The sequence below is a fragment of the Theropithecus gelada genome, chromosome 9 (genome assembly GCF_003255815.1).
Source record: "Theropithecus gelada isolate Dixy chromosome 9, Tgel_1.0, whole genome shotgun sequence".
In the NCBI taxonomy this organism is placed as follows: Eukaryota; Metazoa; Chordata; class Mammalia; order Primates; family Cercopithecidae; genus Theropithecus; species Theropithecus gelada.
Window position 1 is genome coordinate 26,817,911 of NC_037677.1, and position 19,006 is coordinate 26,836,916.

Sequence of the window (19,006 nt, forward strand, 5' to 3'; positions counted from 1 at the left end):
GAAACTCCTGCCTTGGCCTCCCAAAATGCTGGGATTACATGTTTGAGCCACCATACCTGTATAGAAAACAAAAGATTGAAAAAAATAATTGACAGACACTCAGGGACCTGTGGCACAGTTAAAAAGGTCTAAGATTGGTGTCATCAAGTCCCAGACAGAGAAGAGAAAGGGTACAGTATAGAAAAAACACATTGAATTAAGAAGGAAAGGCTGAGATGGCTCCCTCAATTTGGTTGAAAACAAATCTACACAGTCAGGAATTTCAGTGAATGCCAATAAAGTAAACCCAAAGAAGTCTACTCTCAGATACATCAAAATAAAACTATTGAAAACTAAATACAAAGCAGATGACATGACTGTCTATGTGGAAACTCCCAAGGAATTATCCAAAAAAAAAAAAAAAAAAACTACTATAAATGAGTTCATCAAAGGGTCAGAATATAAGATCACACAAAAACCAATTGTGTTTCATATAGTAAGTAACAAGGAACATGTGCAAATCAAAATTAAAACCAAAAAACTGAAGCATTTACAATTGCTCCAAATAAAATACTTACAGATAAACTTTGCAAAACATGTTGAATTCCTACATGATCTGTGTGCTGAATATTAAAAATGCTAAGGAAAGCAATCAAAGAAGACTTAGATAAATGATGAGACATACTGTGTTCATGGATTTGAAGATGTAACTATTAAAGATGTCAGTTCTCCCCCAAAATGATCTCTGGTTTTAATGCAATTCCTATCAATATCCCAGCGGTTTTTTCTAGACATATAATAGACAACCTTATTCTAGAATTTATATGAAAAGGCACAGGTTTTAGGATAGCTACATCAATCTTGACAAAAATAAAGTGGGAAGAATCACTGTACTTGATAGTAAGGCTTACTATATAGCTACAGTAATTCAGACAGAGTGATGCTAGTAGAGGGATAGACATATGGATGCATGTAACAGAACTGAAGACCCAGAAATAGAAATCAAAACAATATGCTCAACTGATTTTTGACAAAGGTGCAAAAGCAATTCAATGGAAGAAGGATGGCCTTTTTAACAAATGCTACTGGGGCAATGCGACTTGAGGGTCCACGTGGTGATGAAACTATTCATTATCTTAACTGTGCTAGTAAAGGCATAAACCTACACATGTGATAAAATTGTATAAAACTAAATACACACATGTAGAAGAAAAATAAACTTGAATAAAATGATTGGATTGTATCAATGTCAATATCCTAATTATGATATTGTTCTATAGTTTTCACAATTGTATAATTAGGGTACCTGGAATTGCTCTATATTACTTCTTGTAACAGCATGTTATTACCTCACAAACATTTCAGTTAAAAACTTCCTTGGCCTTACTTTTGTCACCTTTTTCTAGGCTGTATTCTGTTCATTGATCTGTCTGTCCCTTCACCAATACCACATGATCTTGGTTATTGTAGCTTTATAGTAAGTCTTAACATCAGGTAGTGATTATTTCAACTTTATGATCCTTTTTCAAAATTATTTTAGCTATCATAGTTTATTTACCTTTCCATAAAAGTTTTAGAATCAGCTTGTCTATATCTACAAAAAATCCTGCTAGAATTTTGATGGAATTGCATCAAATCTTTAGAGCAACTGGGGAAAAATCGACATTTTTGCTATTTCGCATTTTCCAATATTTGAGCATGGTATGTCTCTTCACTTAGTGATTCTTTGATTGGTTTTGTGAGTATTTTTGTAGTTTCAATATACAAGTCTTGGACATGTTTTGTTTCACTTTCATTTTTATTTCATATTTCATTTCTGAAAGCTATTTAAAATATTTACAAAATGTTTTGCTTTCAATTGTTCATTGCTAGCATATAGAAACGTGATTGATTTTTGTATGTTGACTGTATTGACATGATATCCTGATATATTACTGAACTCATCTATTAGTTCCAAGAGTTTTTTTTTAAAGTGGATTTCTTAAGGATTTTCTATTTAGACAATCATGTTGTCTGCAAATACAGACAGGTTTTTTTTCTCCCACACTTTCCAATTTGTGTGACTTTTAAAAATTGCCTTATTGCAATGTCTAGGAATTCCAATACAATGTTGAACGGGGGGGTAAAAACAGATGATATTTTGTCTTGTTCATGATCTTTGCAGTCTTTTACCATTAAGTGTGATGTGATCCGTAAATTAGTTTGTAGATGCCTTTTATCAAGTTGAGGCAATTCCCTTTTATTCCTATTTTCAACAGTTATATTTATATTTTTATTTTTATCATATCAACATCATAAGTAGATGTTTAACTTTGCCAAATGCTTTTTCTGTGTCAGTTAATATAAGTTGGTTTTTCTTCTTTATACTGCTAATATGATGGATTACATTGATTGACAAGCATGACACAGGCTTGCATTCCTAGGATAAAGCCCTCAAGTTGCTCAGATAAATTACTCTTTGTATATACTGCTGAATTTGATTTGCTAATATTTCATACAGGATTTAGGGATCTACATTCATGAGGAATATTGATCTGTAATTTTCTTGTAATGTCCTTGTCTGGTATTGGCATTAGAGTAACCTAATGCAAATAGATGGGCATTAGATTCTCGTGAGCTGAGAAGTGTCCTCTATTTTCCTATTTTCTGAAAAAAAATGTGTAGAATTGATGTTAATTCTTTAAATGTTTGGTGAAATTTGCCAATGAAACTATCTGGATCGAGAGATTTCTTTTTTGAAAAAATTTTTAATGAATTAAATTTATTTAATAGTTGCAGGGCTGTTATCTATTTCATCTTTGGTGAGTTTGGGTAGTTTGTAATTTTTGATAAATAATTGGTCCATCCATTATATCTAAGTTGCTGAACTAAGTTGCTTGTAGCATTTCTTTATAATCCTTTATTGTGTGTTGAGGGGTTATAGTAATAATTCCTTCTTTCATTCCTGGCTTTGGCAATTTGTGTCCCCTCTCTTTGTTTAATTGTCATCTTTGCAGAGGTTTATCCATGTTATTTAACTTTCTAAAGAACCAGATTTTTATTTCATTGATTTTCTCTATTGTTTCTCTGTTTTAAATTTCATTGATTTCTGACCTTTATTACTTCCTTCTTTCTGTTTGTGTTGGGAGTGTTTTGCTCTCCTTTTTCTAGTTTCTTGAGGTAGAAGCTGAGATTATTGATTTGAGACCTCTTTTTGTTTCTAACGTAAGCATTTAGTACAATAGATTTTCCTCTCAACAGTCCTTTAAGTGGGCCCCACAAATTTTGATATGCTTTAATTTTCTTTCAGTCCTATGTTCTTAATTTTTTTTTGAGATGTCCTTTTGTGTCCCATGGATTATTGAGAAGTGCATCATTCAATTTTCGTGTTTAGAGATTTTCCTGTTGTATTTCTGTTATTAATTTCTAGTCTGATTCTATCATGATTATTGCACATATTATGTATAATTTCAAGTTTTTAAAATTTCCTGAGGTTTTTTATATGGCTCAGGATATTTGTGAATTTTCACATGCACTTTTAATGAAATGTGTATTCTGCTGCTATTGTTGCAGTGTTCTACATATGTCAATGAGATCTTGTTGGTTGCTGCTATTGCTCAAATCTTCTGTATCCTTGCAAATTTTCCACTTAGAAGTTCTACCAGTTGATAGGGGTCGGGGGCAGTGTTGAAGTCCCAAATATAACTGTGAACTTGTCAAATTCTCCTTTTAGTGCTATCAGGTTTTTTTTGCTTCATTTATTTTGAGGCTTTGTTGTTTGGTTCACACACATTAGATCATTATGTCTTCCTCATAGATTAATTCATTTGATCATTAATATAATGTCCCTCTTTATCTCTAGTAATTTTCTTTGCTCTGTAGTCTAATTCATAAGATATTTTAAAACTCACTCCTGTCCATCCTTTTACTTTCAACCTACCTACGTCAAATGAATTTGAAGTGAGTTTATTTAAACAGCATATAGCTGGATCATAACTTCTTATCCACTCTGCCAATCTGTCTTTTGATTGGTTTTTATTCCTCTGCTCTTCTTTTCTTGCCTTCTTGTGTGTTACTTGAACATTGTTTTTAGGATTCCATCTTGACTTATTTATGGTTTTTTGAGCATAGCATTTTGTATAGGTTTTTTAGTGGTTACAGTAGATATTACAATATACAAATATGGCTTATCACAGTGTACTGGTATCCATATTTTACTGCTTCAAGTAAAGTATGGAAGCCTCACCTCCTTTCAGGTGTCTTTACTTCCTTTACTTTAAAATATCATTGTCTTGGGTATCAGATGTTATACATTTTGTTTCAATCATCAAATGTGACTTATAAAACTCATGAGGAAATGGATCGTCTACTGCATGGAGATATATATATATGTATTTCCTCTTTCTTCCTGATCCTTCTGGATTCTTTCATCATTTCCTTTCTGTTCGAAGAACATCCTTTAGCCAATCTGTTAGGATAGGCCTGCTAACTGTAAGTTGTTTAGTTTTCATTTACCTGAGGAGGGCTTTATTTGCCTTCTTCATTGCTGAAGAATAGTTTCACCAGATACTTGTGGTTGACAGTTCTTTTCTTTCAGCACTTGAAAAATATGCCACTTCCACCTGGCTTCTATAGTTTCAAATAAGAAAGCCACTGTCACTTGAATTGGGGTTTTCCTACAAGAAATGCACAGTTTTCTTTGGCTGCTTTCAAGAGATTTTTGTCTTTTGATTTTGGAAGTTTAATTATAATAAACTTAGTGTTGACTTCTTTGGGTTTATCCTATTTGGAATCTTCTCTTCTTTAATCAAAAGGTTTATATCTTTCACCAAATGTGGGGAGTTTTCAATCATTACCTATTTGAATACTCTTTCAGTCCTACCCTCTCTCCTCTCCTTCTGGAACTGCAATGATATGAATGTTGGATCTTTTATTATTGTCCCATAAGTCCCTGAGGTGTTGTTCATTTTTTTTTGCCAGTTAATTTTTCTCTTGGTTATATAGGTTGAGTGAATTCTACTGCTCTGTCCTCAAGTTAGCTGATTCTATCATCTGTCATCTCCACTTTATTATTGTGTCCTTCCAGTGAGATTTTTTATTTGTTATTATATTTTTCAGTTCTGTAATTTCTATTTGGTTCCTTTTTTATAACTGCTATTTTTGTTGCTGAAATTTTCTATTTTTTCAGTTATTTCAAGAAAATTTGTAATGGATTGTTGAAGCACATTCATGATGACTGCTTTAAAATCCAGGTCAGATCATTCCAACATCTGATTTACCTTCATGCTGGCATTAACTGATTTTCATTTCATTGGTATTATGATTTTCTTGGTTCCTGATATGATAGATCTTTTTTTGGTCATAATCTGGATATGTTGTCCATTATATTGGGAAACTCTGGGTCTATTTATTTATTTTAGCAAGCAGTCTCCCTGGAGTTCTGCATGGACGTCCTGGACTACTTTTGTAGGCAGTGATTCCAATGACACTTTAATTTTCAGACACTTTCAGTGAGTGTATGTGTTTTTCTGCTTGGTTTAACTAGGCTGCTGGGACTCCCACTGGTCCCTCCTGGTGTTATCTGAAGGAACACAAGGGATTTCCCCATTCTGGGACTCTTTGTGAAGGATAGGTATTTCAGGGCTACAAGGACCCAGAGGCTTCCCTAGGCAGGGGCTTGTTGTGGCTGGTTTCCCCCAGCCTGTGTAAGATGGAGAGGACCTTTGTGGCAAGATGTCTCCCTACTGTCATCCCCCACTCCATGTCTCTTGGTGAGGGAAGGTAGCCTCAACGCCATGGGGACAAAGGAGTGTCCTGTGCCAGGGTACTTATTGTGCTTAGGTCTTTCTTGCAGGTTCCACCCACCTGCCCAATGTTTCTCAGTGGGAGAGGGAGTCTCACGCTTATTGGGACAAAGCAGCTTCCCAGGCTGGCCACATCCTGGGCTGAGCAGGTCCCTTCTGGCCACTCCAGTATCTCTGGGTGGGAAAAGCAAGTCTCAGGCCCTCAGGTACACTTGCTGTGTCTGGGTCCCTCTTGCTACTGCTTCCCAGCTGCCTTGATAGGTCTTGGTAGGTCTAGGAGTGGACAGAGGGAAAAGGGAAGGGGTCTCTGGCTGTCAGAAGAGACGTTTGCTTACTTTAGACTCCTAGCGTTAGTCGGGCTCCAATCAACCCCCTTGTCATTGACACTGAGTTTGCCTAGTGTTGTCAAATGACTACTAGTTGCTTTCTGTTGCTAGGCTGGGGGACCTTCTGTTAGATGAGGGAATATAAGATGCCCTGCTGCTGTGTTTTTCCCCCAGTCATAGGGTCTCCAGCCAGTTCACCTTCTTCTTGCTTCCTTTGGAGTTCTCCTTTGTTTGCCTCTTGCATTATTTCCAGGGTTAATAGTTCTATTTAGCAGGGAGGAGAAAAGAAAAACTAGTCTGTGTCAACTTGATCTGCAGGAAGTCATCAAGTGATTCTTGACAAAGGTACAAAGATAATTCAAGAGAGACAAATGTCGCTTTTCACCAAACCTTCCTGGAACAATTATATATTCATATGCAAAGTAAATTTCAACATAAGCCTCACATTTAATGTAAAAATTAACTCAAAATTAATGCTAGCCCTAAATAGAAAACCTAAAAGCATCCAATATTTTGAAGAAAACAAAGGAGGAAATCTTCTTGATCTAGGGTTAGCCTATATATATATATGTAAATACTCTATAGATATAAATATAAATATACATATTTTTTCAAGGCATTCTTCAAGAAGCAGGGAGTTTTTAGACATGACACCAAAAGCACAATCTATAAAAGAAAATTTTGACAAATTTGACTTCATCAAAATTAAAAACTTTTGCTTTGAGAAAGATACTGCTAAAGAAATAAAAAGACAAGGTACAGAGTGGGAGAAAATATTTGCAAGCCACATGGTCAACAGAAGACTCATGTATAAGACAAAGAATGCTCAAGACTGAACAGTAAAAAAACAAACAGCTTCGGCACAGCAAAAGAAACTATCAACAGAGTAAACAGGCAACCTACAGAATGGGGAAAAGTATTCACAAACTATGCATCCAACAAAGGTCTAATATCCAGAATATATATAGAACTTAAACAATTCAACAAGCACAAAATTAATGACCCCATTAAAAATGGGCAAAGGACATGAACAGACACTTCTTAAAAGAAGACATACATGCGGTCAACAAATATATGAAAAAACGTGCAAATTCATTAATCATTACAGAAATGCAAATCAAAACCATAATGAGAATACCGTCTCACACCAGTTAGAATGACTAATTCTAAAAAAATAAAAAACAACAGATGTTGGCAAGGTTGTGGAGAAAAGAGAGCATTCATTCACTGTTGGTGGGATTGTAAATTAGTTCAGCCACTGTGGAAACAAGTTTGGAGATTTCAAAGAACTTAGAACTACCATTTGACCCAGCCATCCCATTACTGGGTGTACACCCAAAGGAAAATAAATCATTGTACTAAAAAGACACATGTACTCCTATGTTCATTGCAGCACTATTCACAATAGCAAATACATGGCATCAACCTAGATGTCCATCAATGTGGTATGTATACACCATAGAATAAAATGCAGCCATAAAAAAGAATAAAATCATGTCCTTTTCAGCAGCATAGATACAGCTGGAGGTCATTATCCTAAGTGAATTAATGCAGGAACAGAAAACCAAATACCACATGTTCTCAGTTATAAGTGAGAGCTAAACATTGTGTATACATGGACATAAAGATGAGAACAACAGACACCAGGGCACTGGGGGCTACTAGGTGGGGGAGGCTGAGAGGTGGGGAAGGGTTGAAAACCTGCCTATTGGAATTGGGCTCGCCACCTGGGTGACAGGATCATTCATATGCCAAATCTCAGCAACACACAATTTACCCACGTAGCAAACCTGCACCTGTACCCCCTGAACCTAAAATAACTGTTGAGAAAAAGCAAAAACAAAATCCCAATTTTAAAAAATGGACAAAATACTCAAACAGATAGTTCACCAAAGAGGATATAAAGATGGCAAATAAGCACATGAAAAAAAAAGTTAACATCATTAGCTATTAGGGAAATGCAAATTAAGATCATGATGAGATATCCCTATTTACATATTAGAATGGATAAATAAATACTAACAATCCCAAGTGCCAGCAAGGATGTGGAGCACCTGGCGTTCTCATACATTGCCGGTGAGAATGCAAAATGCTCTTGCTACTCTGGAAAAGTCTGCTAGTACTTATAAAGTAGAACATACAGTTACTATATGACCCAGAAATCCCACTCCCAGGTATTTACCCTAGAGAAATTAAAACTGGCTGTGTGTGGTGGCACATGCCCATAACCCCAGCTATTTGGGAGGCTGAAGCAGGAGAATTGCCTGAACCCAGGAGGTGGAGGTTGCAGTGAGCCAAGAAGATCGCACCACTGCACTCCAGCCTGCGCAACAGAGTGAGACTCCACCAAAACAACAACAACAACAACAACAAAACCCTTACATTCACACACACATGAATGTTTATAACAGCTCTATTCATAATCAACAAAAACTGGAAACAACTCAATTGTCCTTTAACAGGTGCATGGACATATACCGTGGTATACCCATACAATGAAATAATACTCTGAAATAAACTACTGATTCACAAAACAATTCAGAAGAATCTCAAAGGCATTACACTGTGTGGAAAGGCCAGTCTCAAAGATTACACACTGTATGATCCTATTCATGTGGCATTCTCAAAAAGACGAACAGGCGTGGCTGTGCGGTGATGGCTTGCGCATGTCATCCCAGCACTTTGAGAGGCAGAGGCAGGCGAACTGCTTGAGCTCAGGAGCTCCAGACCAGCCTGGGCAACATGGCGAAACCTTACAAAAATTAGCTGGGTGTGGTGGTGCACACCTGTAGTCCCAGCTACTCGGGAGGCTGAGGTGGGAGGATCACTTGAGTCAGGGAGTTGAAGCTGCAGTGAGTGGAGGTTGCAGTGAGCCAAGATCATGCCACTGCACTCCAGCCTGAACTCTACAAAGTGAGAACCTGTCTCTAAAAAAACAAAACAAAGCAAAACAGAAAAGCTACAGTAACAGAGAACAAACAGAGAATACCAGGGGTTAGGATTATCTGGGGTGGTGGAACTGTTTTGTATCCTGGTTGTGATGATGGTTATATAAATCTCCACTTTCGTTAAAATTCATAGAATTGTATACAGAAATCAATTTTAAAATAAACCTTGCTGTGTATTCATTTTATATTTACATGAGAGTTATGATTTTACTTTTATACAAATTATATTCTAACACTATAGATGGAATGTCTGTCTTTATTCACTTTCTGCATCTCACCCTAGGGGATGCTGGTGTGACCTGATGACCTGCACCCCACTTTTTACTCTGCACCAAACACCCCTAAACAGCTTGACACAAACTGGAACATTTTCAGTATCAAAGGAGGCAATCATCGTTTTGTTAAAATACTTCTGGGCTGGTAAATAACGGCTTATCTATCATTTGGTCCTCAGCAAGGCTTACTTTCTCTACTTTCCACTGCTAGCTGAGAGCCCACATTGGGAGAACCGGTAGTGAGGCTGGACAGCCCTCTGGGAGGCCTTGGGGAGGATATCCATGGCCACTCACTAGAGCAGCTTTGCAAGGAACTCAGGGAAATCTAGAAGGGGAAGATGCAGGGATCAGGGGAGTCACAGCCTCCTCACTTCACAGCTGTGCCAGGACGCAGCCTACCCTTTTCCAGTTTTTGGTTTTAGCTGTTTTTCCTTAATAATTACCAAGATGCAAGTCTAATAAATGATGACATAAAAATGCCTTTTTGGTTTTAAAGTACACAGGCTCTCGGCTGACGCACAGTCACACAGAGACAGATCAAGAGGCACCATCTATGGCCAAACATGACCTTGGGCAGAGGGTCTAAAAAGGAATGAAATGAGAGCATAAGTTTCCAAGACTCCCCACAGTTTGGTGACTCCAGTGTGAGTTGGGACCCCAGCCGGGACCACAGACCTGCTTCCCTGCCCAAGGACTTTAGCTCTTTTGCGTGATGAGAGAAGTCTCCAGAACAGGCCTGGATGGGACTTTGAGTACGTGGAGTTCCAACGAGGACAATGCTGTTTCTAATTCCCGACTCGCGGTCAACGCTGCTGCTAGTTCATTTCTATTTTTCCCGCAGAATTTTGTCAATTAACCAGTGATATATAAATAAATGCTTCTGTTTATTATTAAAAAGAATTGTTGCCTTATCTAAATATCTACCACACTGTTCTTCGTGACATTGGTGTGTTTTCTGAGGGCAGATTTTCTTATACACCTTGTTCATTATAAAAGGATTGGACAATATTAAGATTAAACAGTAGCTTTGATTGCAGCTTTTATTTTGTTGCTTCTTGAGAACAAGGAACTTAAAACAACATCTGTGTCAGAGGGTCAAGAAATCAAGAAAATGGGGCTAGGCCAGACCAAGCAGGTGAAGCACCTGTTTCGTTTTGTTTTGTTTTGTTTTGTTTTGTTTTTTGAGACGAAGTCTCTCTCTGTTGCTCAGGCTGAAATGCAGTAGTACAATCTTGGTTCACTGCAAACTCTGTCTCCCAGCCTCAAGAGATTCTCCTGCTTCAGCCTCCCAGGTAGCTGGGATTACCAGCATTCGCCACCCCAACCAGCTAATTTTAGTATTTTTAGTAGAGACAGGGTTTTAGCATGTTGGCCAGGCTGATCTCGAACTCCTGACCTCAAGTGATCCGCCCATCTCGGCCTCCCAAAGTGTTGGGATTTACAGGCATGAGCCACCATGCCTGATCAATCACTTGTTATATACTCACGCGTAGTGAGCATCTGTTACACTAGCAGTAAATTGGGGGGGGGGGGTTGGGAATTATTTATCTTTAAGTATTACTTGAAGCACAAGGTGGGAGGGAAGAATTGACTGAGGTCCAGATGAATTTTCTTTTTATTTTGAAGAAAAGAAGAGAAAAATAATCCTGTCAACTGCTATTTGAGAATTACAAAGCTCTGTATTAGTTATAACAAGTACTAAAAGTTTTATACTTTCTAATTAAATATTGTATTTGCTGCAGCCAAGTAGAGAGGTTAATCATATATCATTGAATGCACCCACCATACATTCTGTTAAAATCTCTAAGCAAAAGTTAATATTTCCTAGAGAGATCATCTTAACTCCCTTATTTGTAAAAAAATAATAATAATAAATTGGACATCATCACATACATAGTTAAGATTTTAGTAAATTGGAAACCAATACTAGGAAGGTCAATTAGAAGTGCTGGAAGCACAGATAGGTTCACCTGTTTTCTAAAATTGCAAGGTGGCATTGTAAGATTGGAGAGCTTAGTTCCAATAGTCAGTCCAATACTCAGTCACTGAATAGAGTGACTATTCAGAGTTACCTACAAAACAGAGGCAGGAGTGTTTCTCAGAGAGCGTGCTGCCTGATGTAAGAACAAGGAATCATTTGGCATGAAGGAGAAAATATCGGATACACCTTCGGGAAAGGCAATCTTATGAATGATTAAAAAGAATTTCCTGGAACTCCTGAACTGTAGTTTCTTATTGCTATAAATAGAAGCATTTCTTTTGAACTTCTTTCCCCTGAAGGCTGCCAGGTTATATTAAGAAGGGCTTCAGTACTTAAATACATTTCATGCATATGGAAATAAACACTTGGAAATTATAAAATTAACTCCGGTAAAATTAACTCTCAGAGCATCCGTTTTTGGTTAAAGACAGCAGAACTTTTACCTCTCCAGCAGAAACTTTAGCAAAACTACCTCAGGAAACAGGGATTTACTGTGGGATCCAAAGCTCTAAGGTTATTTTTCTACATTCATAGGTGGATGAAAAGGAGAGCAGGTAAACATATAGAATATTTGGCTGACTCTAAATCACGTATTGACATTTTCAAAGTTTAATCCCTTGCTCCTTTTTGATACCATTGACTGTTTAAATACATAATTATAGGACAAGGCTGGTGGGAGAAATACAGGTCATGAACCCAGCCCACTTGGGGTTTCAATTTAAGCAAGAAGATTTTGTTATGTGGAAAATAATCACAATACTAGGCAGCATTCAATAAATTCCAATGAGTGATAAAGATATGAAAGTCTCCGGGAGTTCAATGTTGAAAGAAATGTATTCAGATCGGGTGTCCTATTCCACCCAATCTATTCCAAAAGGATGGGAACAAGGCATCATTCAAAGTAGAGATAGGATTTGTTCTGGGTAGTGTCTGATTGTGTGAGTGTGTGTATTTCTTTATTGTCTGTCTTCTCACTAGGATGTAAGTTCTATGAAGGCAAAGGTTTTTGTTTACTGCTGTATCTCCAGCACTGGAACAATTCCAGGCACATAGAAGGTGCTCAATAAGTATTTGTTGAATGAATGAATTGTAGAAAAGAAGGTGAGAAGGTGTTTACATGTGACTAAGAGATAATATCTGTTTCTGAAAGACTTTAGTAGTCAAGATTTGGGGGAAGAAGCAAGCAACAACGGTTAAGTTATGAGTAAAAAGAGGGTAGTGGGAAATTATTTTAAAAACAAAAATGTTTTAGGAAATCATTATCCTGTAGATCAAGGTTGTCTGAGTAACAGAGGTGTTAAAGCATTTGCTGTAAATATCTAAAAGGCTCTAGATATGAACAGCGTGGAAAGAAGATATGAAAAAGGAGACAGAAAAATAACTTTTAAATATGTGTAATAAACTCATGTTCAATCAAGTGAACGTTCATGAAAACTGGTCTGAATACGAAAGAATAGTGTAGATAGAACTTATACATTTCACAAACAGGTCTAGTGAATGCTATTTTTAAATGTTTACATTCAAGTGTCCTCTATAAGGAAAAGCTTTAGAAGAAATGTTAGATATGTTGGTTTCAGTGAAGACTAAGGAAGGAGGAGAGTGGATAACCAGGAAACGAATTAATCACATCTCCTATGAGTGTTTTGCCACGAAGGGGAGTATAACTAAAGCCTTCGAAACCAAAAGTAATATGATGCCTGGTCACCCAGGAGGCAGAGATTTGAGTTTACATGTTGCATGGTAATGATATCCATCAGGAAAAAGAAATCCATACTTTCTGAACACTTCACATGTAATTGATCTTACTTCTTTCCCATCTCTTCTATCCTCTCCCTTTCAAAAATGTAGCCACTCCATGGTTCTCGATGTCTCATTATTCTTTGTCAGTATCTCTCAGTCTTTGTATTTATCTTTTTCCTTTATGACCTTCTGTTAAAATTTTTTTTAACTTTTATTTTAAGTTCAGGGGTATATGTGCAGGTTTGTTACATAGGCAAATTTGCGTCATGGTTTTTTTTGTTTGTTTGTTTGTTTGTTTTGTACAGATTATCTCACCCCTCAGGTATTGGGCCTAGTAGCCATTCATTATTTTTCCTAATCCTCTCCCTCTTCCCACCCTCCGCCCTCCAGTAGGCCCCAGTGTGTGTTGTTGTTCCCCTCTATGGGTCCATGTGCTCTCGTCAGTTAGCTCCCACTTATAAGTGAGAACACACAGTATCTGGTTTTCTGTTCCTGTATCAGTTTGCTAAGGATAATGGCCTCCAGCTCCATCCATGTCCCTGTAAAGAACATGATTTCATTCTTTTTTGTGGTTGCACAATATTCCATAGTGTATATGTACCACATTTTATTTATCCAGTCTATCATTGATGGGCATTTAGGCTGATCCCATGTCTTTGCTATTGTCTCACTCTTTTTAACATAAAATATTTTCAATGGCTTACCAGATGAATGCAGTTAAAATATTTTATTCTATTTTTAGGAGTCCAACATTTTAATAGTCACAAGACAAGAAGGGTTGACCAAAAGATAGACAACAGGACAACAGGGCTATGGCTAATCTACCCCTCAGTGGACCAAAGGCTAAGAAGGGAAGAGAGAAGGGACACACATTGAACTCCTAAGTGTGCTAGGCGATGGTCAGGCACTTTCCTGACACCATAGCGCCTCTTACAGCAGCTCTTTGAGGCAGGGATCATCATTTTCATTTACAGTTCAGAAGACCAAGGCAGTTGTGTCTGAATCCAAAGTCTGAGTTAGCCCTCATGCCAACAATCTTCTTAAATCCTAGGAGGGTATCAGGGTTTATCTTGAAGTGGGGAGTGAGCTGCCAGAATGTGCGGAGAAAGAGGGAGAGTGAAGACAGTACAAAGAAGGAATAATTATTCTCATTTGTTTATATTTGTTCTCCCTGGGCATATGGTAAAGGAGTCAAACATCTGTTCCTTTCAACCAGCAGCATTCAATAATTAAAGTAATTTTTAATATTTAATCGATAAATAATTTTTTACTGCCCCTGATGAGCCTGATACTATTCTAGGCTCTATGGATATAAAGATTAAAAAAAAAGGCATGGTCCCGGATCTCAAACAGCTCATTGTTTAGTAAGAAAGAGAATTAATCAACACAAATCAGTGCAGGCTATGGATGAGATAGAATCCATTCACAAAGGAGTTTCAGTTTCACGGGATGACTAATGGCTGCGTTCTGGAGATCTAGTGTACAGCATGGAGACATTATATTATATCTAATAATACTGTATTGTATACGTGAAATTTACTAAGAGAGTAGATCTTCCATGTTCTCACCACAAAACTACAAAAAACAAAAGGGAACTCTGTGAGGTGATGGAAGTGTTGATTAACTTAATCGTGGTAAACATTTCACAGTGTGCACAGATATCAAAACATCATGTTTAAATGTACATAATAATTCTTTTGCCAATTAAGCCTCGATAAAGTGAGAAAAAACTATAGCTAAATAAATAATTAAAAACCCAAATTCACAAAAAATGGGCACAAAGTAAATATTTACCCTGGTGTGATCAGAGAAGTCTTCACAAAAACAAAGCTGTAAAGAAAATAAAGAATGGAAACGAATCTACAAATTTGAGGAACTTGCCACAAAATAAGAAAGGCTATTCCAGGGAAGGCCATGCTTGGAGTTTGGGCTTCAGCTATACGAAGAGAGGGAACTTTGTTTTAGGCAGAGTCATATGATCTGACTTTCATTTAAAAAGGTGTGTAGTGGCTGGCCATGGTGGTTCACACCTGTAATGCCAGCATTTTGGGAGGCCAAGGTGGGCGGATCACACGAGGCCAGGAGTTTGAGACCAGCATGGCCAACATGGTCTCTAATAAAAATTAAAAAAAATAAAGAGCTGGGCATGATGGATGGCACGCACCTGTAATCCCAGCTACTCAGGAGGCTGAGGCATGAGAATTGCGTGAACCCGGGAGGCAGAAGTTGCAGTGAGCCGGGATCACACCACTGCACTTCACCCTGGTGACAGAGTGAGACTCTGTCTCAAAAAAAGGTGGGGGCTCGCACCTCTGGGGGCGCATGCATGGAGGATGGGTTTATGTAGGGCTATGTGAAAGTGGGAGGATTTACAGTACAATAAGGAGGTTGTTGTGATTGACATACAACAAAAAGGCCTGAACCGGGGAAGTAAAAGTGAAAATGAAGGGACGAAATAGATGTAGGAGAGTTAAGACATAGAGTGGATAGGACTGTCTTGGTCATTCCATATTGGGGATAAATGAGAAGGACTTCAAGATGATTCCTAGGCATGGGTGATTGTATGGGAATATGGTTAACATGAGCAAGCATAGGGAAGAGAGGGAGAGGGAGCTTGGGAGCAGCGATGAACAATGAGTTCAGGTTGGAACATATTGAACTTAAGGTGCCTTTAGAGTGACAAGGCAGAGGACTCCACTAGGCAACTGGACACACAGGTCTGGACTCAAGAGAAGGGTCTCAGCTTTGGAATGGGAGCTAAAACTATGGAGAGTAGGAATAGGAGTACTACTTTTGGAGAACACTGATATTTACAGTATTGCAAAGGATGAAAAGATAACACCAAGGGCCAAAAATGAAGGGATTTATCCATAGAACAAAGTGACATGGATCTAATGAGATCAAGATGTGAGTGCTTCACAGTGTTATGGAAAATGTCAGTGTCAAATATCACAATAAAGCAAACTATAGCTGTGTGAAGATTAGCAGCTTGATATTCGCAAGTACACAAAGTGAGTTCCCACCCAGAAGGATTGCCCAAAAGGTTTGGGATTAAGAACCAGATTGAGCTGTAAGAAAAATAAGACAATTTTAAAAAGCCAAGAAGAGCAGAAGAACTAAAGATGAGAGCTGATGTGCTCACCCATCTGGGTGAGGACCAGAGGGAAAGGTGCACTTTGATTGAAGCACTATATGTACAACAGGGTCCTGTGGCTGCTCATCAGTCAAGTGGCCTGTCCCTAGCAAGGCAGCAGAAGGCTGAGTCTTTCCCAGGGCCATAGCTGGGTGGACTAAAGGGGAACACTTGTCTCAGGCAGCCAACGTTCCGGATGGCCTGTGAAAATGAGATTGAGTCTCCTGAAAATGCGCGAAGAGACAGAGAGAGATTGTACTTGATTGCTGCCAGGCTTTTGAACTGGAAGGCTGTTTTGGAATTGGGGCCAGATTTGGTCCCTTAGCAAACCAAGGCCACATGCAAGCTACAGTTAGAGGTGAGGCCGTTAAAAAAAAAGCAAGCAAGGAAGCAAGTGCAAGTAAGTTACCATGCAGGTGGAGGGAGAAAGAGAGAGAGGAAGAGAGATGGGCGGGCCCTGCAGTTGTCACCTGTCCCATTGAGGACCCTCTGCATCCCTGCACTGAATTCCTTTATATCCTTGTATAGTTGGAGTGGGTTTTGGCTCCTTGCAACTGCTTAGTACAACAATAATAATAGCAACAGGAGCTGACATTTGTTGACTGTTTACCATGTGCCAGGCACTGCGCTAAGCATTTCACACGTAGTGACTTACTTGAGGCTTACAAGAGCACTATGAAAACAGTTCTATTTTTATTTCAGTTTTAGGGATGAGGAAACAGAGATAAAGAGAAGGTAACCTATTTGCTCCAGATGCATCGTTTACAAGTGTGGAACTTGTCAGAAATAACCTTTTCCTGCCAAAGTTTGGATTTCTGTTCTTTTGAATAAATGTGAATGCCTATGAGTGCCAGTCAGGCACTGCACTAAATACAGGGGATGAAAAGAAATTATTCAAATAAGAACATGTCCTTGTTCTTGAGAAGCTTTTAGTCCAATGGGGAGAAGCTCAGAGAGGCCAAAGGGTAGGGCGGAGCAAAACAAAGAAAAGGGAAGGACAAGGAATGGAAAGGAAAGGAAAGGGAAGGAGAGAGGAGGGAAGGGAAGGAGAGAGGAGAAAAGGGAAGGCGAGAAGAGGGAAGGGAATAACAGGGAAGGGAAGGGAAGGAAAGGGAAGGAGGGGGAGGGAAAGGAAGGAGGGGGTAGGGAAGGGAAGGAGAAGGGGAGGAAAGGAAAGGAGAGGAGAGGGAAGGGAAAGAGAGGGGAGGGAAGGGAAAGAGGGGAGGGAAGGAAAGAGAGGGGAGGGAAGGAAAGAGAGGGGAGGGAAGGAAAGAGAGGGGAGGGAAGGAAAGGGAGGGGAGGGAAGGGAAGGAGTGGGTAGGGAAAGGAAGGAGAGGAGAAGAAAGGAAAGGAGAGAGAAGAGGGGAGGTCAGGGAATGGGAAGTAAGGGGAGAGAGAAGGGAGAAGGGAAGGGAGAGAAGGGAAGGGAAGAGAAGAGAAGAACAGGGAAAGGAAGGGAGAGAGGAGGGAAGGGAAGGAGAGGGGAGGGAAAGAAAGGAGTAGGGAGGGGAGGGAAGGGAAGGGGTGGGAAGGAAAAGCGAGGAGAGGAGAGGGAAGAGAAAGAGGGGAGGGAAGGGAAGGAAAGGGAAGGGAAAGCGAAGGAAAGGGGAGAGAAAGGACAGAGCGGGGAGGGAAAGGAAGGAGAGGATAGGAAAGGGAAGGAGAGAGAAGAAGGTAGGTCAGGGAATGGGAAGGAAGGGGAGAAAGAAGAGAGAAGGGAAGGGAGGGAAAGAAGAGAGAAGGGAGGGACGGGAGGGAAGGGAAGGGAAGAGAAGAGAAGAGAAGAACAGGGAAGGGAAGGGAGAGGGGAGGGAGGGGATACAAAGAAGCAGAGGGAAGGGAAGGAGAGGGAAGCTGGAGGGAAGGGAGGAGAAGGGAAGGGAAGGAAGAGAAGGACAGGGAAGGGGAGGAGAGAGCAAGCAGAAGCTATGGGACTGGAACCACAGGAGCAGATGAGAAGCACTGATGAGAATATTGAGCAGCAGAGACTGTAACAACAGAGAAGAAAGTCAGAGCAGAAAATAAAGCAGTCTAAGGAGGAGGGCAAACCACGGCCTATGCCTTGGGAGACCTGGGGCCCAGCCTCCTTGGAAAGCAGGGGTCTGGTATCCACATTCCACAGCCTCCAATGCCACCATGGCCCTTACAGGCTTAAGTCTACCATAACTCAATACAGTTTTTCAAAGAATCCAGGAAAGTTCTCACAGGAGAAGATTGTTTTAAAAATATGTAAACATGTAGGGCCAAGCAGGGTGACTCATGCCTGTAATCCCAGCACTTTGGGAGGCCAAGGCAGACAGATCACGAGGTCAGGAGTTCGAGACCAGCCTGGCCAACAGGGTGAAACCCCGTCTCTAGTAAAAATACAAAAATTAGCTAAGCATGGTGGCTCACACTTGTAATCCTAGCTACTCAGGAGGCTGAGGCAGGAGAATTGCTTGAACCCGGGAGGCAGAGGTTGCAGTGAGCCAAGATAGGAGATGGTGCCACTGCACTCCAGCCTGGGCGACAGAGGAAGACTCCGCCTCAGGAAAAAAAAAAAAAATGCACAGACCTTAAAAGGACATTATAATTGTCCCAACCAAGTAAGAGCGTTGCCCTATTTGCCTCTCCTCCTCGTTCCTTTTCCCATGGAGGGTCAGAGACAGTGAGGGAGGCGGGGAAGGCCGTGGAAGCAAAAGTGGGGCGGGAGGAGAGAGAGCAGGACCACACACCTGGGTGTGGGGTTCCCCACCTGCAAAAGGCAGCAGCGGGAAGCAGAAACCCTCACACCAAGTTGGTTACCCAGGGTTAGGCTGTCAAAGGGCTGTCTAAAGACTGCTGTCCCTGTTGTCATGTTTT

General features: G+C 39.6%; 1 protein-coding gene across 4 annotated transcripts in view; it reads right to left on the minus strand.

Moving 5' to 3' along the window:
• ARMC3 (armadillo repeat containing 3) overlaps positions 1 to 19,006 on the minus strand; it is a 115,450-nt gene that overhangs the window by 10,327 nt on the left and 86,117 nt on the right. Inside the window, exon 17 of one of the 4 annotated variants that reach the window (XM_025396752.1) lies at positions 13,737 to 14,119. The exons of the other annotated variants lie outside the window; for them this stretch is intronic. Coding sequence (XP_025252537.1) covers positions 14,098 to 14,119 — 22 coding nt within the window. The 3' untranslated portion in view covers positions 13,737 to 14,097. Of the gene's footprint in view, positions 1 to 13,736; positions 14,120 to 19,006 lie in introns of those variants that run through there. 4 annotated transcript variants of the gene reach the window in all.